A 25,656-nucleotide genomic window follows, 5' to 3' on the forward strand; every position below is an offset into this window, starting at 1 on the left:
TCTGACTAGTGGTGGCAAGTATGTGACTAGTGGTGGCATGTCTGTGACTAGTGGTAAGTCTCTGACTAGTGGTGGTAAGTCTCTGACTTGTGGTGGCAAGTCTCTGACTAGTGGTGGCATGTCTGTGACTAGTGGTGGTAAGTCTCTGACTAGTGGTGGCATGTCTGTGACTAGTGGTGGTAAAACTCTGACTCGTGGTGGCATGTCTCTGACTAGAGGTGGCAAGTCTCTGACTAGTGGTGGTAAGTCTCTGACTAGTGGTGGCATGTCTGTGACTAGTGGTGGTAAGTCTCTGACTTGTGGTGGCAAGTCTCTGACTAGTGGTGGCATGTCTGTGACTAGTGGTGGTAAGTCTCTGACTAGTGGTGGCATGTCTCTGACTAGAGGTGGCAAGTCTCTGACTAGTGGTGGTAAGTCTCTGAATAGTGGTGGCATGTCTCTGACTAGTGGTGGTAAGTCTCTGACTAGTGGTGGCAAGTCTCTGACTAGTGGTGGCATGTCTGTGACTAGTGGTGGTAAGTCTCTGACTAATGGTGGCATGTCTGTGACTAGTGGTGGTAAGTCTCTGACTAGTGGTGGCATGTCTGTGACTAGTGGTGGTAAGTCTGTGACTAGTGGTGGTAAGTCTCTGACTATTGGTGGCATGTCTGTGACTAGTGGTGGTAAGTCTCTGACTAATGGTGGCATGTCTGTGACTAGTGGTGGTAAGTCTCTGACTTGTGGTGGCATGTCTGTGACTAGTGGTGGTAAGTCTCTGACTAGTGGTGGCATGTCTGTGACTAGTGGTGGTAAGTCTCTGACTAGTGGTGGCATGTCTGTGACTAGTGGTGGTAAGTCTCTGACTATTGGTGGCATGTCTGTGACTAGTGGTGGTAAGTCTCTGACTAATGGTGGCATGTCTGTGACTAGTGGTGGTAAGTCTCTGACTAATGGTGGCATGTCTGTGACTAGTGGTGGTAAGTCTCTGACTAATGGTGACATGTCTGTGACTAATGGTGGCATGTCTCTGACTTGTGGTGGCATGTCTGTGACTAGTGGTGGTAAGTCTCTGACTAGTGGTGGCATGTCTGTGACTAGTGGTGGTAAGTCTCTGACTTGTGGTGGCATGTCTGTGACTAGTGGTGGTAAGTCTCTGACTAGTGGTGGCATGTCTGTGACTAGTGGTGGTAAGTCTCTGACTAATGGTGGCATGTCTGTGACTAGTGGTGGTAAGTCTCTGACTAGTGGTGGCATGTCTGTGACTAGTGGTGGTAAGTCTCTGACTAGTGGTGGCATGACTCTGACTAGTGGTGGTTAGTCTCTGACTATTGGTGGCATGTCTGTGACTAGTGGTGGTAAGTCTCTGACTTGTGGTGGTAAGTCTCTGACTAGTGGTGGCATGTCTGTGAATAGTGGTGGTAAGTCTCTGACTAGTGGTGGCAAGTCTCTGACTAGTGGTGACATGTCTCTGACTAGTGGTGGCATGTCTCTGACTAGTGGTGGCATGTCTCTGACTAGTGGTGACATGTCTCTGACTAGTGGTGGCATGTCTCTGACTAGTGGTGGCATGTCTGTGACGAGTGGTGGCATGTCTCTGTCTAGTGGTGGCATGTCTTTGACTAGTGGTGGCATGTCTGTGACGAGTGGTGGCATGTCTCTGTCTAGTGGTGGCATGTCTCTGACTAGTGGTGGCATGTCTCTGACTAGTGGTGACATGTCTCTGACTAGTGGTGGCATGTCTCTGACTAGTGGTGGCATGTCTGTGACGAGTGGTGGCATGTCTCTGTCTAGTGGTGGCATGTCTTTGACTAGTGGTGGCATGTCTTTGACTAGTGGTGACATGTCTCTGACTAGTGGTGACATGTCTCTGACTAGTGGTGGCAAGTCTCTGACTAGTGGTGACATGTCTCTGACTAGTGGTGGCAAGTCTCTGACTAGTGGTGGTAAGTCTCTGACTAGTGGTGACATGTCTCTGACTAGTGGTGGCAAGTCTCTGACTAGTGGTGACATGTCTCTGACTAGTGGTGGCAAGTCTCTGACTAGTGGTGGTAAGTCTCTGACTAGTGGTGGCAAGTCTCTGACTAGTGGTGGCATGTCTGTGACTAGTGGTGACATGACTCTGACTAGTGGTGACATGTCTCTGACTAGTGGTGGTAAGTCTCTGACTAGTGGTGACATGTCTCTGACTAGTGGTGGCAAGTCTCTGACTAGTGGTGACATGTCTCTGACTAGTGGTGGCAAGTCTCTGACTAGTGGTGGTAAGTCTCTGACTAGTGGTGACATGTCTCTGACTAGTGGTGGTAAGTCTCTGACTAGTGGTGACATGTCTCTGACTAGTGGTGGTAAGTCTCTGACTAGTGGTGACATGTCTCTGACTCGTGGTGGCACTCCTGTGACTGGCACTGGCAGCCAGTCGACACCTAACTTATGTTAGATAAATATATATTACTTAACGTGCATGGGGAAAGTAAGAATAAGATAAGTAAGAACTATTGCAACACTTGCAGTATTAAGAACAATACACTAAGACGGACACATTTTGGCTGAAAAAAATAAAAATAAGACGGGATATGAGGAAACTGATTCTGCCCTTTTGAGCGAAACCTCTTTTAAAAGCCCATGCATGCATAGGCCCATGTGTTTGTATGAACCCCTTAAAATACTGCCGTTAGGTATAATGGGATGAAATTAGAGCAGACCAGTACTTCACATCGGATTAATGAGGTGTGCCAGATACAGTGTGTTGCTGAGCCCTCTAGTGGTTTGTTGCCAGTATGATTTGACTGCAAACCAAACCGGTCCCTCTTCCCATTTTCAAAATATCCACCTGAGGGAGAATTAACAAGTTGTTTTCTGGTGACAGTCTAAGATCATTCTGGATCTCAGTTCGAGCAATTAAAACAGTGTGTGATTCAGTGAGTGATTTATTTCTCGGTTTCTCTCAATATATTGCACACTGCTTTGATATATACATGATTGGTCAGTTCACTTGTATCCTGAGGTATCTTAGATTTGATGCAAGATAAATAAACTAAATTAGATAAACAGTCAAAAAATGTCAGTTTATAGAATGCCCTACAAATGTCATACAATGACATATGACATATAATAAATGTTATTAAAACATGTTGTCACTGTTTTATGTTTCTAGTGTGTCCCCTCACTTGTTGTGGTAATATGAAAACTATATATAAATAAAAATACATTTGGCGGCTCATTCTTTGAAGTCCTGTCATCCATCAGACTAGGGGGGTTGTCATTGGCTGAGAAGACCAGCGTCAAATATGTACGTACGCACGCTGTGGTACCAGTCTCTGAGATGAGACGTTTAGGGAACGAGTCGAGTGTACATCCAACACTACTATCTCCATTCCTACAGGACCTAGTTTAAATTAATCTAACTATACACTTGTGTCCGACATGCATTATTGATGGAAATATATTTTTCATAAAACAATACATTCCATCCAAATTCCCATCGCATGTCACACTTAAAGAGCTTGCAGTGGATGTTTTTGTAAAGGTTTTTTTTCAGCATTTCCATCAAAATATACTGAACTGAATTAGACTTGTTTCCTTCTGCAATGACTGATGGAAATTTAAAAATAAACGTAGGCGATGTCGGTCCGTAATTCACAATCCAAACATTAAACCTGCATCAAAACATAAAAACAATAAAAATAAAAATAAATACACATGAAATAAATTGACTGACTCCAAGTCTGTAGTAAGTAATAGTTCTGCCTTGAAGTGAAGAACACCGCGTTCTTGCGTGGGTAACGACATGGATGTCATGTATGTCGGAATTACGACTTTACGCGGAGCTCTTGAAGTGCTCATGCCTGCGGGCTAATCCACCTCAGTGTGTCGCGTGTATATGTATACATGTGTGTGCGTGTGTGCAGTTAATGAGCAGAGGAGACGCAGCTGAGCACAGCTCCCCGGACACGACGGACAGGCCGGGCTGGTAGCAGGACTGAACCCCGCCGGACGGTCGCGATGGATTTCGTGCTGAGTGGCGCGGCGGCGTGCGGCGCCTGTCTGTTCACCAACCCGCTGGAGGTCGTTAAAACGCGAATGCAGCTCCAGGGAGAGCTGAAGAGCCGGGGCTCGTACCAAGTGTATTACCGCAACGTTTTCCACGCGTTTTACACAATCGGCAAAGTGGACGGCCTGGCCGGCTTACAGAAAGGACTGGCTCCCGGGCTCGTCTATCAGTTTTTTATGAATGGAATCCGGCTCGGCTCGTACGCCGTCATTGAGTCCGCTGGATACATCCACACCAATGGAAGGGTCAGCGCGGCTAAAACCACGTTGGCAGGGGCTGTGGCTGGAGTGGTGGGAGCCGTGGTCGGAAGCCCCGTGTACTTGGTCAGTAACCAGTTTCATTGACGCCTGCATTTCCTTGACCTGTACTGTTCCTTTAAGGTTTACGAGCCGGGACATTTCAAGGTGATGCGCTGTCACTGTGGAGAAAAGAAAACGTAAATTGTCTCCATTGGTTGACAGGTTAAGACTCATATGCAGAGTCAGTCTACCTCCTCGATTGCAGTTGGACATCAGCATAAACACAAGGTGACAAAATAACCATTGAGTTGATATTTAATATGCGAGCAGGCGTAAACTCTGTTGCGTTTTCGTCTTCCTGCCAGGGGATGATCCTCGCTCTGTCAGCCATCTATAAGCAGCATGGCATTCTGGGACTGTGGAGGGGCTCTAGTGCTGCTGTGCCACGGGTCAGCGTGGGATCGGCTGCACAACTCTCCACCTTCTCCTCCTCCAAGGAGCTTGTGGTTGACCTACAGGTTAGAATGTGTTACTGCTCTCTAAGAGACGCTGAGGTTTAAATAAAGTCATCTAAATTCAGCAGTTATGAGTGGAAACAAGCTGACTGGAGGAATGTTGTCCCCTGAGTATTCCACTGAATGCACATCTTTCTTATGACCTCACTGTACCATAATAAACATGTCTGCTTCGAGGGTCTTACATAACTCACAGAGAGCTGCTGTGATTAGCTGAGGGGCCAAAGCACAGCTGATATCATCAAGCGTTTACACTGGTGTTGATTCAACACTAGGCAATCAATTGAGAAAACAGATTAATCGATCATGACACTGCCTTAATTGCAGGCTCAAGAAGAGGTCTGTTGCTGTGCACAGATTATAAAACCAGTCATTGTGGCACTGACAAAGCATTGCACACTCCTGGAATAGAAATTTGAAACCTTTCATTGCCCCCCCCCTCCCCCCTCCTGAAACCATGGAGCTTACACAACTCGTGCACCAGTGTGCTGGTTGCAAGTTTCTACTGACCCAACTCAAGTTTTTTTTAAAGGTCTTACATACTTCACGTCAGAACTATAACGCATATCAGGAAACTGTATTCAATTGACAGGTCTGCCTTAAAGTTCAGGAAAGAATCCTGACATTCTGGTTCAAAGTGTTCATGTCCTATACTTTCCTGATTGACCCCGGACTTTGTTTGAGCCATTCATGATTTGGCTGGAGGGTGAGTGACGCTGCAAGTAAAAGGCCTTCAAAGAACAACACACTGTTATGTACTGCTGTGTTTATTGTTGTATTGGCACCTTTATAAAAGTGTGACACAAACTTCCTCTTACTTGCGTAATAGTTATTTTTGGAGTACTTTTGTGGACATCAGGTTCGCATCGAAGGCAGCTTTGACTGGGACTACCGGGGAGTGTGTGTTAGTGTGTGTATGTAACATAGTCACTAATAATAGTCATCCTTCTGTTTCACCATGACCAGTTGAAATAAGATCTTGGTGTTGATTTAGTGGGCTAGAATCCCTGGAGCCTCTCATACCCGTGTGGCCTTCTATCCTTATGATACTTCCTTCTCCCCAAGGTGTTCCCGAAGGACAGCGGGTTGGTGGCCCTCTGTGCCGGCATGATCAGCAGCGTGGTGGTGGTGATGGCCATGACACCTTTTGATGTGGTGAGCACGCGGCTCTACAACCAGCCCGTGGATCCTTTGGGCCAGGTGAGGGGAGAGACTGACATGTTGAAGTTACACTTCTTTAGGTTTTGGTAAACAATCTCCTTTTGTGATACTATGTATGTAACGTTGAGATTTCTTCTGCAATAGCTATCCAGCGTTTACCTCGCATGGCAGCTAGATTCTGACGATGTCTCATGTCACACAAAAAAAATCGTCGAGTCCGGCTTTGAGCAATACGTTTGTGTCCGGTAAGCCAGAGCACGGACCAATCAGAGGTTGAAGTCGACCACATCAAAGCCTGTTTAAGCCCAGTTCTTGGGAATATGAATTCTGATTAATGGCCTCAAGTGGTGTCACTCGAGTCAGCGACGGGTGGGGCTGAAGAACACACGTTTCAGTCCGCTCCTCTTCTCTGTTTCAGCAGATCAAATCTAGGCTGACTTTAATTTCCTCTTCTTTTAGGGGCAGTTTTATAAAGGATTCGCTGACTGCTTTTCTCAGACGCTGAGGAAGGAAGGCTTAATGGGACTCTACAAAGGCTTGGGAGCCTCTTATTTCCGGCTCGGCCCACACACCATTCTATCTTTGTTCTTCTGGGATGAACTGCGCAAAGTGTACCAGCAGTGCAGATAGCACCAGGAAAATGGGTAACTCATTGGGCTCCGAGTGCGTCGGCTCCACGGGTCCTCGTTTAATGAAGGTACTATTATATACAGGACTGTCTCAGAAAATTAGAATATTGTGATAAAGTTCTTTATTTTCTGTAATGCAATTAAAAAATTATTAAAAGAATAAAAGGCTTGCAATATTTCAGTTGATTTGTAATGAATCCAGAATGCATGACATTTTTGTTTTTTTAATTGCATTACAGAAAATAAAGACTTATCACAATATTCTAATTTTCTGAGACAGTCCTGTATATATATATATGGTGAGGAAAAACTAGGAGACGGCCATCTTTCCTGATGAGCAAGAGCAAAGGTCATATTTCACACTCCGATAAGAAAACACTTCTGTACGTTGTAAATTGACAGGAATAAGGTGAAAGTGTCAACGCCTCATATGTGCACAGATATGATGATGACCTGCATAGGAACTTGTGCGCTTATTTTTTTTTTATAGGGATAGGTGCGTAAATACAATTGTTACTGAAAAGATTAATGGTATATAGCATTTGCCTTTATGAGCTAATTTGCATCGTGTATTCTATTCTAAAAGAATAATTACACGGTGTAGTAGAAAAAACACGAGGAAACCCAAACAATGAAGAGATAACACTAACAAACAGGTTTTACCACGTCAACGAGGACATTTAGGAGGCTTGCTACGTGTTGACATAACACAGATATGTTTAACATCTAATAAAATGTTATTGCCAATACATTTCTTTCATGTTGCTGAGAGTTAACTCAGCTGTTATCCTGACAGACGTCGGTTTCTGTTTATATTATACATCACGATTTATATTAAAACAAAAAACTAAATTAGTTGTGTGTTATTGTCTGTGTGCTACATAAATCTGTTAAGTAAGCATTTAAAAACATTTCCCTTTCTAACAATTACTTTATTTAATAGAATTAAGACCATCCTAATGATTCATTGACATCATATTTCAGCTCAGGAGTTTTTCGTCAAAAATTCTTGAATAGATCATTGACTGAGTATTTAGATATTGTAGTAAGTCAAGTTATGATGTCAACTAGATTTTGGCTTGGCAAGATAAATTGGCTTTAAAGTCATTTACATATATATTTTACATTCTCCAGGTCAGCATGAGCATACAGCAGCATTACTGGCTTAATATTAAAGAGTAAATACTTGTAGACTGAGAAAAGACAGATGGTACCTAAGTTTATTTTGTAATATGAAGTTGCTCTCCTGATATTTTTATATTCTCCAAGAACGTTTGTTCTCTTGATGTTATGAGGCCCATTTGTACAGCAAGTGAAGTATGTGGTTTATTCTGAGTAATCTAGTGGACAAGGGAACTGTATCTAACGGCAGTATCAGCTGTTTAATTTATCCAATCAAACCAGATTAGAAACCAGACTGTGAACATTTACAGGAGATTTTTTTCAGGGGTGAACAACTTGAACAATCGCACCTGATTCCTAACATGGTATATTTAGCTATGCCATTATGATAAAGCCATTTCTGTTTATTTGTGTGAATGGAAACCTGTTAAGTGGTCGACAATGACTACAAATGGAATAGTTGGTGGCTAGTTTATATAAATGAGACCAGAGAAGTAAAAAGTCTGAAATTAAAGACACATTGGGGAAGGAAGGATAACAATGTTAAATACAAGCAAAATGCTTATGTTAGTTTTGCTACTTTTCTTTTGAAATTGCTCTGTCCTTTTGCAGATTGCTCCAATCTGAGGACTTGTGAAGGTTACATGCAGCAGCTCGGTTATGTTTCATGAATGTGTGACAGAATTAACTTCCTGTTATGGACAGCCACTTTTTTTTTTTACATTTTAATTGACCATTGTGTTGTCACCTTGTTTCATGTGGACTGAATTGAATATAAGACGAGAGGAATCTACATTTTCAATCATATGTTGCTCAACCCACATCAGCTGCCTGATCATTGTGTTCAGGCAGCTTGTAACTTCAAGTTAATTTCCTTTAAGTTTACAAGAATAAATCATGTGATCATTACTTCTAGAATTGAGACATTGGTGATTTTCCCCACAGACATTTTGAGGAACAGAAAGCTCAGCGCTCTGTAAATGTGTTGTAGGCCTACACATGACATCTATTGCCTCTGTCCATCCTGGAGAGGGATCCTCCTCTGTTGCTCTTCGGAAGGTTTTTTTCCGTGTGAAAGTTTTTTTTAATTTTTCTTGGGAGTTTTTCCTGAAACGATGTGAGGTCGAAGGTCAGGGATGTCGTATGTGTCCAGATTGTAAAGCCCTCTGAGGAAAATTTGGAATTTGTGATTCTGGGCTGTACAAAATTTAATTGAATTAGAATGATTTGAAGGGAAAAATCATTATTTTGGAAACGGAACAAAAACAAACATCTAAAATAGTGAAATATTTAAACGAGACTAAGCGGCGACAGTTAGCGCCTGCATTTTTGCATAATAGCAGAAATCTTTCAACCTCTGAGACCGGTTAGCTTTTAAGAGATGCCCTTACGGCAGGGCATCAGCAGAAAGTCAGCTGTGTGAAAATGTAAACATAACACCACGTTTTCTTATGCACACACAGATAATGACGGCATGACAAAGGGGACTCAAGTTGACAGTTCTGTATATTCTTTTATTTAATGAATTAAGGTTGAGAGAGTCATTTACAGTATTATTACATTGAGTTCACTGGACAGTTCAACAGGCAAGCAAGTGAGAAGCTCTTAAAATGGTAAAACAGTAAAAGCACATTAAGAAATAGTTTATTAAAGCCGGTGAGCCACTACACCAGTGTGTTGAGTTGCATGCAAACAAACAGGCGACTGCCAAATAAAACAAGGCTGATGTGTTCTTGGCTGCCAGGTCACCTCAGTGAAACGTCTGGAGTGTTACGGAGCGACAGCCGACGTGTTGTTCCCGGTGGCCAGTCCAGAGGCGTTTCGTGATAATGGTTTTTTAAAAAATATGGTGCTGGTTCTAATATTTTCTAAATCACAAATGTAGGTAAAACAATTGTTTTAATCATCAGCGTTGATATGATTTACTTGAGCTCCCAGAGCACCCTCTCATAAAGCTTTCTGCTAATTGATCTCATTGTGACTTCAAGGTTGATGGTGTTCCATCTCTCAGTTCTGAGCAGAGAAATTATTAACAAGAGCCCGACCCCAATGTCCCTCCTTGTCAGGGACTTAACTGACGTCACCTCGAAAATCATTGAGCGCGAGAGGCTACAAGGGAAAGACCCGAATGCGTCATCAGCAGCACAGAGGAGCAAGTAATCGGTGAAACCAAAGCGTGCAAATAAGGTTGTGACTAAACCTCTCCCCCCATTTAAAACCATGTATTAAAAATGACTTAAACTAGGGAAATTATCTTTGGAATTTGGGTTCCAAAGATTTGGGAAGACAGATGTCAACTGCCATTGAAACCTCTGCTCCCCCTAAAAGTGAAGTCATTCTCATTTTAACCACTAGAGGGCGACACATGATATTGTTAAAATTCCCGATCAATGAGACAATAAATGCAGAAAATAAGATTTGAAATGTAAAGAATTAATAAATAGCATGACAAGAGTTCTCGCTTACACAGACACACAGCATACAACATGATTTAAAGTAGTTACAAGTACAGAACGACTGTATTCGGGAAACTAATATGCCAAGTTGCCAACATTTGGCAAAGAATCAAAAAACATTTATTGCATGACTGGAAGGATTTGCACGCTGTGCAAGTGTTCATGTGTCCCCGTCCACCACCTCTACTCACACTTTGCTCTGGTGGTGCCGCTGCTGCAGAGGACCTGGACCAGGAGGACAAAGCTGAGACCGGCGGACAGCGCATGGGACAAAGTGGTGAACAAGCTTTCCGTCTCCTACGAGACAAAGTTCGATGCAGTTAGTAAAGACAACCATGGAAGATTGGAGTGGTGTGAAACGGTTGTGCATCTACACTACCGTTCAAAAGTTTGGGGTCACTTAGAAATGTCTTTATTTTTCAAATAAAAGCACTGTTTTTTCAATAAAGATAACATTAATCAAAAATACACACTATACATTGTTAATGTGGTAAATGACTATTCTGGTGGAAATGTCTGGTTTCTAATGAAATATCTCCATAGGTGTATAGAGGCCCATTTCCATCAACTATCACTCCAGTGTTCTAATGGTACATTGTGTTTGCTAATCGCCTTAGAAGACAAATATCTGATTAGAAAACCCTTGTGCAATTATGTTAGCACAGCTGAAAACAGTTATGCTGGTGATATAAGCTATACAACTGGCCTTCCTTTGAGTTTGAAGTTTGAAGAAGAAAATTAATACTTCAAATATTAATCATTATTTCTAACCTTGTCAATCTTGACTATATTTTCTATTCAATTTTAAATTCATTTGATAAATAAAAGTGAGTTTTCATGGAAGACACAAAATTGTCTGGATGATCCCAAACTTTTGAACGGTAGTGTACGTTTGTGAGTTAATCCTGATTGCATACCTGGAGAGACACAAAGATTCCGAGGGATCCCGTACACGACAGGAACACAGACAGAGTCGCCAGCTGGCCCGTGTGGCCGTTACAGTGGTTAGTTCGCACTTGGAGAACCTGGAAACAACAAATCCGGCAAATGCATTCACTCCCCCGATAGATCTGCACTGTGCAGGATCACGTCACAGTTCACAGATGTTGGTAATTGCAGGACAGCTCATACATTGCACTGACAAGGTAGGCCATTTAGTTGCTACCTTGCTTGCAATTAAAGCTGTCAAACTGGAAGCCTGCATCACTGAGGCAACAGCTGCAGCTGCGTAGGAGACCAGAAGGAATATTACACCCCCATAAGCCCAGAGGACCAGCATCCCTGCCAAATAAGCAAAGCACAGGATTGAATGAGGAACTTCATGCACACAAAAAATTTAAATGCCGTGCAACGAACACTGAACGTTTCACCAAGAATGTTCCGTTTCTATATAGAACGTATAGAAGCAGTCATGAATATTGCAACAAGTTGATTTTTATCTTATAACTACACAGTTCCTTAATTTGTGCAGCCGGTTTAAGCCTTTTGTGGCTTTGTAAACTTTATCAGAACCCGCGACCGAAAGCTTCCTAAATAGAATAAATGTAAGTGGTGCATTTAAATATGTTTAAAGTATTTACACTGAGAGCCACAGACAGGGAGAGGGCAGTCAAAGTATTTAATTAAAGACGCTGGTTTTGGTCTTTCTATGGGATTTCTTAACAATAACAAAACAATAGAATAATGCCAGACTTATCCTGGAGGTGAATACACTATTTTGCGTGTGAATTTGAGAACCACGTGCTAACGGTACCTCTGAGGGTATGACTACGATAGTGCAGGATGAGGAAGACGGTGGCTGCGGTCTGGGCCAAGATGAAGAGCCTGTCACCCCAGGCGCTGCACAGCCGTTCACATGCAGCACACAGAAAGCACACATCCATGATAACAGCTGCCAGATGCCAAACAGAAATATACTCGGAAAAACACGACTCCTCGGAGACTATGTTGATGAACGCGCATTGAGGTGCGTAGGCCACATCTTTCAAATATTTATTGAATTGATGTCCCTCGGGCACATTCACAAGTCATGAGTAAACTAAGAAAACAACTGGTACAATATAGCTTTATGAAAATGTGAATGACATACAGCATGACTCAAACAGATGAACCCCGGGGAGTCTAGTAGGGTGGAAGTCGAAAGCGGACCGTCGGTTGCTACACCTCTAATCAGTAAGTATTGGGACCGATGCAACATGATTACAAAATAAAAACATGTGACTGTGATCTGCCAGTGAATCGGCACAGACCGGCAATAACTCAATGTGCTTGAATACATACAAGAAGGGGAAGTTGTTGGCCGCGGCGTACACGACAGGACAGGAGAAGGCGTACAGCTGCAGGAGCACGGAGGTCAGACTCAGGCCCTCTGCACTTCTTCTCCACAGTATGGTCAGCAGCTGGGCCGTCGGTGCTGCAGGGAGACGGCAGACAGGGAGGCGTGAAGACAACGAGCACGTAGTTACTCAGTGGGTTCGGTGGCTGTGTCCAGATTAGCGAGCAATATGTAAACATGGAGTGAAACATTGCAATTATGGACACAAAACCTCCTATTATCCATAGAGAGGAGCATCGTCTCCTTCATTGTTCTGTGTGGTTCTGCGTCAATGACATGCAGATGCAGCGGTTTTGTGATATCCTCATGTTGTCATGGTTATCGACACGAGTACAGCGGTATCAGTTTACCAGATAACTAACAGTGTATTGTTTGATCATGATGATTAAAACAATACACAATCAACAATGATCAAACCATTATGGGGGAGAAGAGACGCCTTGGTGAGTGATGGCCTGCTACTGATGTCACGTGATTAAATATGATGTAAGGTGAGGCTTCTTACCCAGGAGAGCGTCCAGTAAGATCCAAAATCCGAAAATTCTGGTCGATATTAACTTTAGGCAAGGCACTGCGACGAGAGACACACATTCAAACTATCAGACGTATGTTGTGTGAATATGGAAATATTGCGCACGCAAAAACACAGTAACAGTTTTAGGGTACAAACAGTTTACACCAAAGAAGAACTGTAACTAACACACACACCTTGTTTTTTTTTCCGTGTCACGCGCTACTTAAATTATATTAAATTACATTTCCCCACGACGGGCCTCACCGTGCACGTGCAAGTTGACAACAATCCTCTCGTAACATTTTTCGGGCATTAAATGGGTCACCAGGAAGTCTTTGACGGTGGAGGTGGCCATGGTGGTCGAGAGTCTCTCCTCAGTAAAGGGGGCGTGGTTCAAAGGTCCCCCAATGTTTACTGCGGGGGGCCAAAGAGGACAGGAAGCCCAGGTAGGTAGCCTCCTATTCTTTGTTGGGAACATATGTTCCCCGATACAGTTGTAAAAGGAAAAGTACTGGTGGTATGCACATTATATTTAAAAGACACCCTTTTATGACATACAGGACTGTCTCAGAAAATTAGAATATTGTGATAAAGTTCTTTATTTTCTGTAATGCAATTTAAAAAACAAAAATGTCATGCATTCTGGATTCATTACAAATCAACTGAAATATTGCAAGAATTTTATTCTTTTAATATTGCTGATTATGGCTTACAGCTTAAAAAAACTCAAATATCCTATCTCTAAATATTAGAATATCATGAAAAAGTATACTAGTAGGGTATTAAACAAATCACTTGAATCGTCTAATTAACTCGAAACACCTGGAAACACATTTTCAAATGTTTGATTTTGTTTTGCTGTTATAAATCTTTTTTTTAACTTGGTCTGAGGAAATATTCAAATTTTATGAGATAGGATTTTAGAGTTTTCTTAAGCTGTAAGCCATAATCAGCAATATTAAAAGAATAAAAGGCTTGCAATATTTCAGTTGATTTGTAATGAATCCAGAATGCATGACATTTTTGTTTTTTTAATTGCATTACAGAAAATAAAGAACTTTATCACAATATTCTAATTTTCTGAGACAGTCCTGTATAAAACATACTCTGCTAGTTATTTGTGTTTCTAAGGATTGTTTTCCCACAAGAAAGTTTAATCACCATGTTAAACATATTTAAATGACATCTGGACGGGCCCAAACGGACACAGGTCCAGGGGTCCAACATGTCACTCAAGGAGATTCTACCAACCAGGAGGAGATCTCAAAATGATCAGAAAGAAACATAATAATGTAAACACAATATGAGTGATGGAGAACAACTCCAAAGAGACACAAATTATCAACAAAAACAAGTTTAAAGTCTGCCCAGGGGCTTATTGCATAATTCATCTACCCAGTCTTCCTCAATAACCCAGATGGCTCCTACAGATGTCCACACATTTGTAAAATGTGGATTGGATTGGATTCTGAACGTACACATGTTCAGTTCACTCAATGTGCAAACAGTCTTCTCGTGTGAAACACTGCACATGCATTATTTTTCAGAATCACAATAACACATTTTAAGTGGAGGGGACTTCATATGGACTCCTAAACTTGTGTTTTTTTCAGTTTATTTCTTGTGAAGCACTTTGTGATCTTGTCCGATGACGAGACACTTACTTACACAAACAAGAGATAACTTCCATCTTTTCTCATTAGACATCTCAAAAACATTAGGAATGATCTAAACATGAAGGCCAAGTAGTAACTCTTTTATGGGAGAAACATATACAGAAGTCTAGTGTTGTGGAACAGTGAAGTCACTTTTTTAAAGACTACAAGTGTTACATAAATAATGAGCATTTATACCCTGTTTGCTGATGGTTGAGATGATTTAAATACAAAGTTACGATGTTATTGAAGTCCTTGACTATCTTTCCATGGAATGTATGAGTTAAGAACAGTTAAATATGTTCAAATATACAATTAGACACTTTACAAATGAAAAGAGGTATACTTCCAGAATAGATTTATCTTCTTAGCTTGTTGGACTCAAATGACTGCAACCACTATAATTTACACAAATAAATAAGTCACTAACTGCATGTAACAGCAATTCACCGTCATTTGTGAGACTTCTCTGAAAACAGGAAGGGTTCCAGCAGAGATCTAATGAACGAGTAGTTGTGCAGCAGTTTTCTCTCTGACAACATGTGCTCTGGAACATGTTCCCGTTGCATCGGCGTTTCTCTGTACCCGCTGGTGCTCATATCCATCATCTGTAACATAGTGCTGTTCTTTCCTGGCGGGGAGGTCAAGTATGCCACAGATGGACACATTACTCAGGAGGTGCTATACATGGGGGGACTTATTGGAGGAGGTTTCATGGTGAGTAGTCTGTTACTGTCTAGGACTGGTCTAAAAGTTCTAAACTTGTTTCTGAAATATGCAGCATCAGATACAGCTTGACACTGCTTTATATATATATATATATATATATATATATACATACACATATATATACACATATATACATACAGGACTGTCTCAGAAAATTAGAATATTGTGATGAAGTTCTTTATTTTCTGTAATGCAATTAAAAAAACAAAAATGTCATGCATTCTGGATTCATTACAAATCAACTGAAATATTGCAAGCCTTTTATTCTGATTTATTGCTGATTATGGCTTACAGCTTAAGAAAACTCAAATATCCTATCTCTAAATATTAGAATATCATCAAAAAGTATACTAGTAGGGTATTAAACAAATCACTTGAATTCTAATTAACTCGAAACACCTGCAAGGGTTTCCTGAGCCTTGACAAACACTCAGCTGTTATAAATCTTTTTTTTTACTTGGTCTGAGGAAATATTAAAATTTTATGAGATAGGATTTTAGAGTTTTCTTAAGCTGTAAGCCATAATCAGCAATATTAAAAGAATAAAAGGCTTGCAATATTTCAGTTGATTTGTAATGAATCCAGAATGCATGACATTTTTGTTTTATTTAATTGCATTACAGAAAATAAAGAACTTTATCACAATATTCTAATTTTCTGAGACAGTCCTGTATATATACACATATATCTATAGTTGTGCATCATATATATACACTACCGTTCAAAAGTTTGGGATCATCCAGACAATGTTGTGTCTTCCATGAAAACTCACTTTTATTTATCAAATGAATTGAAAATTGAATAGAAAATATAGTCAAGACATTGACAAGGTTAGAAATAATGATTAATATTTGAAGTATTAATTTTGTTCTTCAAACTTCAAGCTCAAAGGAAGGCCAGTTGTATAGCTTATATCACCAGCATAACTGTTTTCAGCTGTGCTAACATAATTGCACAAGGGTTTTCGAATCAGATTTTAGTCTTCTAAGGCGATTAGCAAACAAAATGTACCATTAGAACACTGGAGTGATAGTTGATGGAAATGGGCCTCTATACACCTATGGAGATATTTCATTAGAAACCAGACGTTTCCACCTAGAATAGTCATTTACCACATTAACAATGTATAGTGTGTATTTTTGATTAATGTTATCTTTATTGAAAAAACAGTGCTTTTCTTTGAAAAATAAAGACATTTCTAAGTGACCCCAAACTTTTGAACGGTAGTGTATATGTATATATATACATATAGATATATACATATATATAAACACATATACATATATATACATATATACGTATATATGTATATATGTATATATATATAGTTTTGCTTCATTTTGTGCTTCAAGATTACTTTAAACTAATTGCATTATTCTTCATTTTCACCACATATTGTGTGATACTGTCAGGAGGCACCTTTCATCCTGGTTTTTTAGACAGTTTGGCACAATTTGAAAAGGAATTCCTCAAATCCAGAGTGACTGCAGACGGTGGTCTGAGTGCTGAATTGTTGCAGCAAACCAATCAGATGCGTTGACCCCATTTTACCGATGCTGTATCTAATTCCCTGTCAACTAATGTGTACCAACGCAGGTGTTGATTCCAGCAATTTACATCAACTTGACTGCGGATAACGGGTGCTGTGGAATCCGCTTTGGGGTGAGACTAAGTCAGACATTTCAGGTGCTCGGTGAAAGATAAATAAAAATCATAAGAACACCTTGAGTTAATGTTATGGGATCAAACTGTTGTTTCTACGCTGAAGAAGAACTGTCATACTCAACTACTCCACATGTAACTGTTTGATGGACACCCGTCACGATGAGCATGAGGGAATTCACTCCATGATGCTGCATCACCGTTGCACAACATTGACTCTTTAGATAAGTATGATAATGCACAACGACCATGAGCACAGCACAGCCCATTTCTCCTTTTCAGAAAGAACACTTATTTGAAAGTTCAAGTTCTGTGAAAGTGTTCATGAAGTATTAGTCTTCGGGGTTAAAGATACAAAACATCAATCGATTAAATACAAATCTGTAAACATGTAAAGATTATAATTTCGGACCTTTGGTGTAATTTCCCCTGTGCAGATGTTCTTATCGATCCTATTTGCAGCTACGGGGGTGGCCGGTGGCCTGTACAGTTTCATTGTGGCGGCGCTCGGTGTGAATTATGGGCCCCTCTGCAAAGATGGTGAGATTTGGACAACACCTTTTAAAAACAGGTAACATCTTTAAATCATGAGACGCACAATAGACATAACTGTTGTTTTGGTTTCTTTTATTCATGTATTAATCTGACTGTTGGATGGGCACTAATTTGGGCGCTCTGGTTTCTGCCTACTGGCCAAACCTGCGGTCATTTAGTTTGTGGATATGTTTGTGTGATGTGATGACTGTTTGCTGTGTCGAGTGATGCAGGTGTGTCTACGGGCAGATGTGCCGGATATGTGTGTGTTTAGGTGCGTGTATATGTGTAGTCGTCTGGCTCGGCAAAATGAGGTGACCTCTTTTTATTTATTTGTATGTCTTTATTTTCCTGCACTGGATCTACCAGTAAGAGGGGTGGGTGAGGTGGGTTTGTTGTATGTGAGTGCATGTGTCAAGAAAAAGACAGAAAACAATGGAAGTGTCAGATGAAGTGCATGTTTGCTTTGTTATGTGCCTATCAACATTTACAAATGAAAAAAATGGAAAAAAACAGGTAACAAACAGAAGTATCGCCCCGATGACATAGACACTCTGTAGTTGTGGTTTTTAATAAGCCTCTTCTTTTTTCACGCAGTAATTCCACCTACCTGACGGACTCAAAGTCATGGGGAGTCTGCACGGAGCCCAAGAACGTGGTGCAGTTCAACATTGGATTGTTCTTCGCCCTGATGTTGACCAGCGGCCTGCAGGTGTTGCTCTGTGCCATTCAGATGATCAACGGCCTCTTCGGCTGCCTGTGCGGAGCCTGCAACAACAAAGAGGTCAAGAGCCATGTCGTTAAGTCCGATATCTCACATTGGTTATCCCTTCAGTCCCTCTCACCTGTGTTGGATTTATTCACGCTGTTGTTTGTTTTTCCCCCAACAGGAATCATAAGCTCCAGGTCCGGATGGCGAAGATGCAATCATGTCACTTCTGACGAGTTGACCGGCGCCCCCTGATGGAGGACTGGGAGTCCTGTTCCTGGCTGCATCTGCAGAAAACGTTCCCTTTAAATTAGTTGTCTCCGATAACGGATTCAATTTAAATATGCATTTCACGATGCTTCACACTGTGTTGTGAATAGAGGAATATTAGGAATAATTCATAGTATGTACGTGGTCCAGTTTGAATAAATTGGTTTACAATATAAGCTGCTGACCCACTGCTACAATTCTGTGTAATGTTTCAATATATCTAATGTTGATTGTATAACAAGAGCCAATTTTGCTAAATAAAGTACCAACATTGCTAAAATAAAGCAACAACATTTGTATCCAACGTTTCAGTTTATATGTCTCACAGATTGTAAGACATATGTATTTATTTATTTACCGTTTACACTTGCTGGATGCTGACTGCTACAGAAAGCCCAGGCTTTGATGAAAGTGACTCTCTTGTTTCTGTGAAAGTAACAAAAGTGAGGAAAACAAGTGTGGTCAGATATTCATAAAATGTACAATCATTTACTATGCTAGTTCCTGGAGTGAACTTTGATGAGAGAGTGAATTTAGATCAAAGTTAATAATCATTTAGAACGTTAGACGTTGTTTCATCCCCACACAGGTCAATGCGGGAAGTATTTATGGAATCCCCCTCCAGATGGGACGTTATTCACAAAATGTATTACACATTCATTCATCTTTACCACAGCTCACTTTAAAGGAACGAGAACCTGAGCTACACACGGAATCAAAAAGGTCCATTTCCTCAAACACTTTCAGGTTGTAAGTTATGGTGGTTGTGTAATTGTGTATGGAAACAATACCACTCTTCATATGCGGAAAGAAACTCCAATCAATATTTACAACCTTTATCTGTGACCAGGATCACTTGCATGCCCGAGTGTTGCTCGGAGACGACATGTTTTGGGAGGCATGTGCTCTCTGGCTCTTTCTTTCCCCACATAGAGGGATACTACACATTATGACTCACTATGGTTAAACTGTAAACATTAAGATAATCATGAGCAAATATATTGGTGTTAAATATCAAATCAAACAACAGAACCTGGGCTACAATAAATAGTCAGCCATTTCAACATAACTCGAACACCAACTGAAAGAATTATTAAAATATCATAATATCTTCAGCAGTCAGCCACTCGGCACGCTAGCACCCCGTAGCTCGGCGCTATCAGGAGAAGGCAGATAGCAAAAAGCACAGATTGCACAAATATCTACTAGTTTCAGTTTTGTCATACATCAAAGATGCTATATTCAATCCATTTCTAATGGATGAAGCCTTGGCCTGGAGGAGGGGTCATCAGGTGGTCCCCAACCTTCTTAGAGTGTTTCAACCCTTAACCACAACACTCTCCAGTTGGCGGGTCAGCAGTGATTGGCCAAGTCACTGCCCCCCTCCTCCAGGCTTCCAGCTAGTGTCCTCTCTCTTATGCCAGAGCCAACAGGAGGCTTGGCTTGGCTTCTCCCAACCTACGAACGGCTGTTTTCCTCACGTGGCCTCTTAGTCCAACCCTTGTCATCAGATTCCAGGCTGATTGAGCTGGGAATCCTCGACTACCCACTTCCACTGTCATCAGCCATGTTGTCCACCCCTTGTCCCGGCAGTCCTGGACAAGTTGTTGTTACTTCATTTTCTTTCTCTCTGCCGCCTCCTCACAGTTCTCTTCCCACGGGACTGTTAGTTCCACCAGGATGATCTTCTTACCCTCTAGGGACCACATGATGATATCTGGTCTCAGGGTTGTGGACAGTACCGCCTCTGGGAAGTGGAGTTTCCTCCCCAGATCGACCTCCAAAACCCATCCCTGGGCTGACTGCAGGAGATTCTGCTTGGCTTGGCTTTGGACGGCTGGTCTCTGACCCTCTTTTACAAAGGCGATGGTACTCAACAGTGGCTTTGTTTTGGCTGGACGTTTCTTTCTCCTCTCTTGCTCCAGGGTGTCTGTGAGCTGTGCCAACACCTTGTCATGGCGCCACCTATACCTCCCCTGGGTCAATGCTGTTTTGCACCCTGATAGGATGTGGGCCATGGTTCCTTTACCGCCACACAACCTGCACAGTGGGTCCTCCCTCATTCCCCACCTGTGCAAGTTGACTGGGGTCGGTAGGGTGTCGTACACTGCTCGGAGCATAAAGGAGATACGGAACGGCTCCAACCGCCACATCTCACTCCACGTGATGGTTCTTTTGGAAGGTTCCACCTTGTCCAGGCACCTTGAGTTGCGAGCTCGATGGATTTAGCTCTTCTTCCTTCTTCCTCAAGGTTTCGGACTTCATCCTGGATCATGGTCCTCTTTTCCCTGGGAGTGGAATTTGACCACTGCTGGAAATGGGATGTTCCTAGACCCTGCCTTCCAGTGCAGAGGTTCCCGATGGTATCTTTGGTCCTCAGAGAAGATTCTGCCTGGTTAGAATCCCTCTGCACCAAAGATCACCGAGATATGAGCCATTTGGTTTCAACATTCAGTTCATTTGTGTGGTTGTCTTTTGATTCTGAAAATATATATATATTTAAATTTCTTTTGTTGAATTTTTTAATTTTATTTGTAAAGCCAGAAACTGCTGTATTTGGATGTAATGAACACCATAAGTAATACACAAGTGAAATATATGGTTTGGTACATGAGAAAATTCTAATGTCACAGATGGTGCCAAAATGGGCTTTTTGAGTCCCGGCCTGAACTCTCTGTACTAAACACTCTCTCACTTTGTTCTGCTTCACTTTATCAAAGTCAAACTTTGCAGAGAGACTGTTCACATATATATGATTTTGGCCTCAATGATGAGACCTTTCAGCTGCATCATTCCAAAGAGATAATCATCCTGAAAGTGCTTTTTTGTACTCTATTGCAAACCTGAAACTTTAATTTTCGCTGGTTTGCATCTTTATTTATACTTAACCACAAACACATATACATATATTTACACATCTTAACAGCTCATAAGTATTCAAATAGCCCTTGTGGTTGCAGAGATACACCTTTTATATTTGATGTATGTTATTGAGAGCAGAAGTTAACCTTTTAAAAACCAACGTATTTTTTGTATCCCCAATTCTCTATACATTTGCAATGTGGATTTCACTGCAGTCAACAGCTCAGAGGAACTGAAAAATGTAGCCCGTCCAGTTTGTCCTACAATACGGTTACTTAAGCAATGTGTCGAAGTGGATGTCACTGACGCATTGTTCGTGTTCTGCCGTGCATGCTACCACAAGTCTCAAGTCCAACTGTGTTTGATCCCGCCGTCACAATGTCAATACATCTCCATAAAACTGTATTCAAGAGGTGGAGTTGAAACATGCCTCGTAGGGACGTCACGCTCTCTCAGTCTCCACCAACACATTCGGAGCACTTTGCATTTATCATTTACAGAAATTAACTGATATTGGAGGCTGAGCTAAACAGAAGTATGTATTCGCGAAGTGACCATTGTTGGAGGAGAAAATGTGTTAACAGTGTCTCTCCCTTTTATCTATGGGGGGTAATCTAAACCGCCTGGGTGGGGTCAACCGAAAATGTCACAAACCGATGACCTGGGTGGGACCAACCGAAAAGGTCACAAACCAATGACCTGATAGGAAAACAGATGGACTTTGGAATGTGGATTGTCTCTGAGATGTATAAAGGTTGCAGTCTTGCACTAAGAAGGGGGCAGTTATTTCTGACGGCTTCGAGAGAAGGCTCAGGGATTCTGCTCCATTCAGCTGAATGTTTTCATGACTTGTTGTTATTTAGTGCTTGGTTGATGACTTGTAAACTTGTTACTATAATAAAGTGTTATGGGTCAACCATGCTTAAACTACTTTTGATTTCTCACAAGGTAAAGGAACACTTATTTCCACCACAACCATCACTAATGTGCGTAACTCAGATCACCTGAATGCATTCACGTCACAGAACCAGCATTGTGTCTCCGGAATGAGTCACGCTCGAATTCTGCGGCCGATCCCAGGCTGTTTGTCCATGTTATCAGTTTGTCATCACACCTCCCACAGCCTCACATCACTCACTGCATTGGGCTGCTGCTCCCAGTGCAAATACATTTCCCTCTGTGGGTCAGTTTCAGGAGGAACCTCTCTCTGAAAACAGGAAGGAAGTTCTCTCACAGCAGTCACTTTTCGCTCGGACAACATGTGTACTGGAAAATGCTCCCGCTGCATTGCTGTGGCTCTCTATCCATTAGCGCTCATATCCATCATCTGTAACATCGTGTTGTTCTTTCCCGGCGGAGACGTCAAGTATGCCAAAGACGGACACATTACCGAGGAGGTGAAATACATGGGGGGACTCGTCGGAGGAGGTTTAATGGTGAGTTGACTTTTACTGAAGGGTGTGACTCTCCACAATAGATAAGATTCCTCTCTGAAATGGGAGCAGCTTTAGAAAATAACTGGATTGTAACTGGTGTGCATTTGTCACCTAATGATTTTAATGCCGTTTGAAGAAGTAGATCGACTTCCTGCTATTAATTTATTCTACAAGCTCAAGAGTTGTCAAGATTAATTAAGTGAAAAGGCGAAATGGTTTTGACTAAATGTAAGTGAATCATGTTTCCTGCCAACAGGTGTTGCTCCCAGCACTCTACATCCACTTGACTGGAAAACAGGGGTGCTGTGGGAACCGCTGTGGTGTGAGTCACTCCAAACTACTCATTACATAATGAACTAGAATGGGCACTCGGTAGAGCGCATACCTTCGCATATCACAAGATTGGGCATTGAATTATGAAAATGTTGGCATTAGTTGCATGCCAATTGGACAAAAATGTATCGTGCTATGGTAAAAAAAAGATGTTGACCTTTCCATGACCTTGACCTTTGACCCGATTGATCCCAAAATCTAATCAAATGGTCCCCGGATAATAATCAATCATCCCACCAAATTTCATGCGATTCAAGAATATTTTGACCTGTTCATGACCTTTGACCTTGAACTTTGACCCGATCGATCCCAAAATCTAATCAGCTGGTCCCCGGATAATAACCAATCATCCCACCAAATTGCATGCGATTCGGTTCAATACTTTTTGAGTTTTGCGAATAATACGCATACAAATAAATAAATAAATGGCGATCAAAACATAACCTTCCGCATTTTCAATGCGAAGGTAAAGATGACGGCTGGCTTACATGTAACAATAAAGCTACATACTGTTATATCTATATGTGCAGGGAAACACTTCTTCAGCTAAAGATCATTTAATCTTATTTAAACAATTAATAAACACATTAAAATGAAGACTTCCTAAATGAATTTTCGTCAAATTTAAGCTAAAGTCAAGGTTTTAATAGGTCAGTTAACTAAATAAAAAACCTTAATATGCAAAATCTCTAGAACATGTTTTAGAGATTTTGCATATTAAGGTTTTTTACTTTACACCGATAACATGCTCCGTCATTAAATATGAAACCATCAGAGCAACATCACAATTTCTTGACCTGTAAATACTATTTTAAAGTAAAAAATGTACGCCGAGAGATTATTGAATTTGGTTTTAAACTCTGAATGCTGGTAATACACATCAAGATTAAATATGTATATCTGTTTATGAGTTCTGCCTTCACGTTGTGGTGCAGTATGACCATCGCAGTGCAGTAGATGGTTAAAGTGTGACCCTGCTTTAGAAATCGGAACTGTCTGTCACTTGAACCTAGTCTGACCAGACTAATGAGAAATGTGTTGCAGCTGGTTTGGTTTAGACTGCAGGGGAAAAACAGAGTGACAGATAAAATGTGAGGAATGTGGGTTGAAACAAATGTTGAGCCTGTTCCTCCTTAAACCAATAAATACTAATGTATCACTAGTAGGACAGACATGTGTGTGGGGGGGGGATTCAGTATGAATGGACGATGTGTTGAACTGCAACATTGAATGCGTGCGCCCCTTTCTTACAACGTCCCTTTCTGCAGATGTTCTTATCCATTGCGTTCGCGGCAGTGGGCGTGGCCGGCGCCCTGTACAGCTTCATTGTGGCCGTGCTCGGTTTGCAAAACGGGCCCCTCTGCAAAGTCGTTCTCTTCTGGGTGACCCCTTTCAAAGACAGGTGACCCGCCGGAGCACCTTCCAGACGACATTTCATCACCACGTGTCGAAAGGCCCGTTCACTCACGCGCCCTCCTCCTTTGAACACAGCGACCCGAGTTACCTGACCGACCACGGGAAGTGGGGCCAGTGCACCGAGCCGAAGGACATTGTGCAGTTCAACGTCGGCCTGTTTGCCACCCTGCTGGCCACCAGCGGCCTGCAGCTGGTCCTCTGCGCCGTCCAGGCGATCAACGGGCTCTTTGGCTGCCTGTGTGGCACCTGCATGGACAAGGGGGTGAGACGCGCGTGGCACACAGCACGTGGAAGGGGCCGCCCCGGTCCGTTTTCTATTCTCACTTCTTATGTGTCGTTTTCCTTCCAGCCGCTGTGAGTGCCCCGGCAGCCTCACTGGCGCCCCCTGCTGGAAGATGGAGAGAAGTGTTCCTGCTGCATTTACTTGGACGTTGTAGATTTTTATACTTTTTGTAAGCATGTCGTTATGCTCATTTCTACATTGTAATAAAACACACCTGAAATATTTGCAATGTATAAGGTATGCTGTGAAAGTGGTTTCAGAAATAATTCACACTTGGTTGATTTGAAAGAAATGTGTTTAAAATGAACTACTCATTCAATTCTGTGTTACATTCAAGATTCAAGATTCAAGATGTTTTATTTGTCACATACACACACAGGGTGTGCAGTGAAATGAAAGTGGCAATGCTCAGCAGGAATGTGCAAACAACAACACACACATACATTAAAAAAAAAAAACAACAACACACAGTGTGTTGTGTGTGTGTGTGTGTGTGTGTGTGTGTGTGTGGCAGGGAGGCAGTGGGTCGGGTGGGGGGTGGGGTCGGTCTGAGTCGGAGTTCTGATGGCCTGAGGAAAGAAACCTCGTCCTCTGTCTCTGCAGCTCTGTTCTTGCAGCGTCTGACTGACGCCAGCAGCCTGACAGCAGCTTGTTTGGGGTGATTGTTGGGTGGTGAGGATCCCGCCTGATCCTGCAACCTCCTGGGTGCACAAGTCCTGCAGGTGGGGAGGAAGCCCAGGTGTGGCCTCTCAATAGTGCTTCTGCAGAG

General features: G+C 41.9%; 5 protein-coding genes across 5 annotated transcripts in view; 4 read left to right on the plus strand and 1 right to left on the minus strand.

Annotated features, from left to right (window-relative positions):
• Positions 1 to 3,863: 3,863 nt before the first annotated feature.
• slc25a35 (solute carrier family 25 member 35) lies at positions 3,864 to 8,602 on the plus strand. The gene is made up of 5 exons (XM_056411774.1): positions 3,864 to 4,350; positions 4,489 to 4,554; positions 4,632 to 4,784; positions 5,847 to 5,981; positions 6,402 to 8,602. The coding sequence occupies exons 1-5, from the start codon at positions 3,979 to 3,981 to the stop codon at positions 6,570 to 6,572; spliced, it is 897 nt and encodes a 298-aa protein (XP_056267749.1). The 5' UTR covers positions 3,864 to 3,978; the 3' UTR covers positions 6,573 to 8,602.
• Positions 8,603 to 10,332: 1,730 nt separating this feature from the next.
• On the minus strand, positions 10,333 to 13,353 carry LOC130191684 (mannose-P-dolichol utilization defect 1 protein-like). Its single transcript, XM_056411344.1, has 7 exons — positions 13,263 to 13,353; positions 12,990 to 13,055; positions 12,430 to 12,562; positions 11,903 to 11,988; positions 11,315 to 11,430; positions 11,067 to 11,174; positions 10,333 to 10,446 (listed from the first exon to the last, which is right to left on the minus strand). The coding sequence occupies exons 1-7, from the start codon at positions 13,351 to 13,353 to the stop codon at positions 10,333 to 10,335; spliced, it is 714 nt and encodes a 237-aa protein (XP_056267319.1).
• Positions 13,354 to 15,193: 1,840 nt separating this feature from the next.
• On the plus strand, positions 15,194 to 18,520 carry LOC130191686 (transmembrane 4 L6 family member 1-like). The gene is made up of 5 exons (XM_056411346.1): positions 15,194 to 15,370; positions 16,979 to 17,044; positions 17,482 to 17,615; positions 18,176 to 18,382; positions 18,469 to 18,520. Exons 1-5 carry the CDS (start codon positions 15,194 to 15,196, stop codon positions 18,518 to 18,520), a joined length of 636 nt encoding a protein of 211 aa, XP_056267321.1.
• gnb2 (guanine nucleotide binding protein (G protein), beta polypeptide 2) overlaps positions 18,199 to 25,656 on the plus strand; it is a 102,747-nt gene continuing 95,289 nt past the window's right edge. The window contains exon 1 of the mRNA XM_056411304.1: positions 18,199 to 18,202. The gene's annotated coding sequence lies outside the window, so the exon portion shown is untranslated. The remainder of the gene's footprint in view (positions 18,203 to 25,656) is intronic.
• On the plus strand, positions 22,564 to 25,111 carry tm4sf21a (transmembrane 4 L six family member 21a). The gene is made up of 5 exons (XM_056411309.1): positions 22,564 to 22,855; positions 23,112 to 23,177; positions 24,457 to 24,590; positions 24,680 to 24,866; positions 24,954 to 25,111. The coding sequence occupies exons 1-5, from the start codon at positions 22,679 to 22,681 to the stop codon at positions 24,960 to 24,962; spliced, it is 573 nt and encodes a 190-aa protein (XP_056267284.1). The 5' UTR covers positions 22,564 to 22,678; the 3' UTR covers positions 24,963 to 25,111.

This window comes from Pseudoliparis swirei, chromosome 3, assembly GCF_029220125.1.
Source record: "Pseudoliparis swirei isolate HS2019 ecotype Mariana Trench chromosome 3, NWPU_hadal_v1, whole genome shotgun sequence".
NCBI lineage: Eukaryota > Metazoa > Chordata > Actinopteri > Perciformes > Liparidae > Pseudoliparis > Pseudoliparis swirei.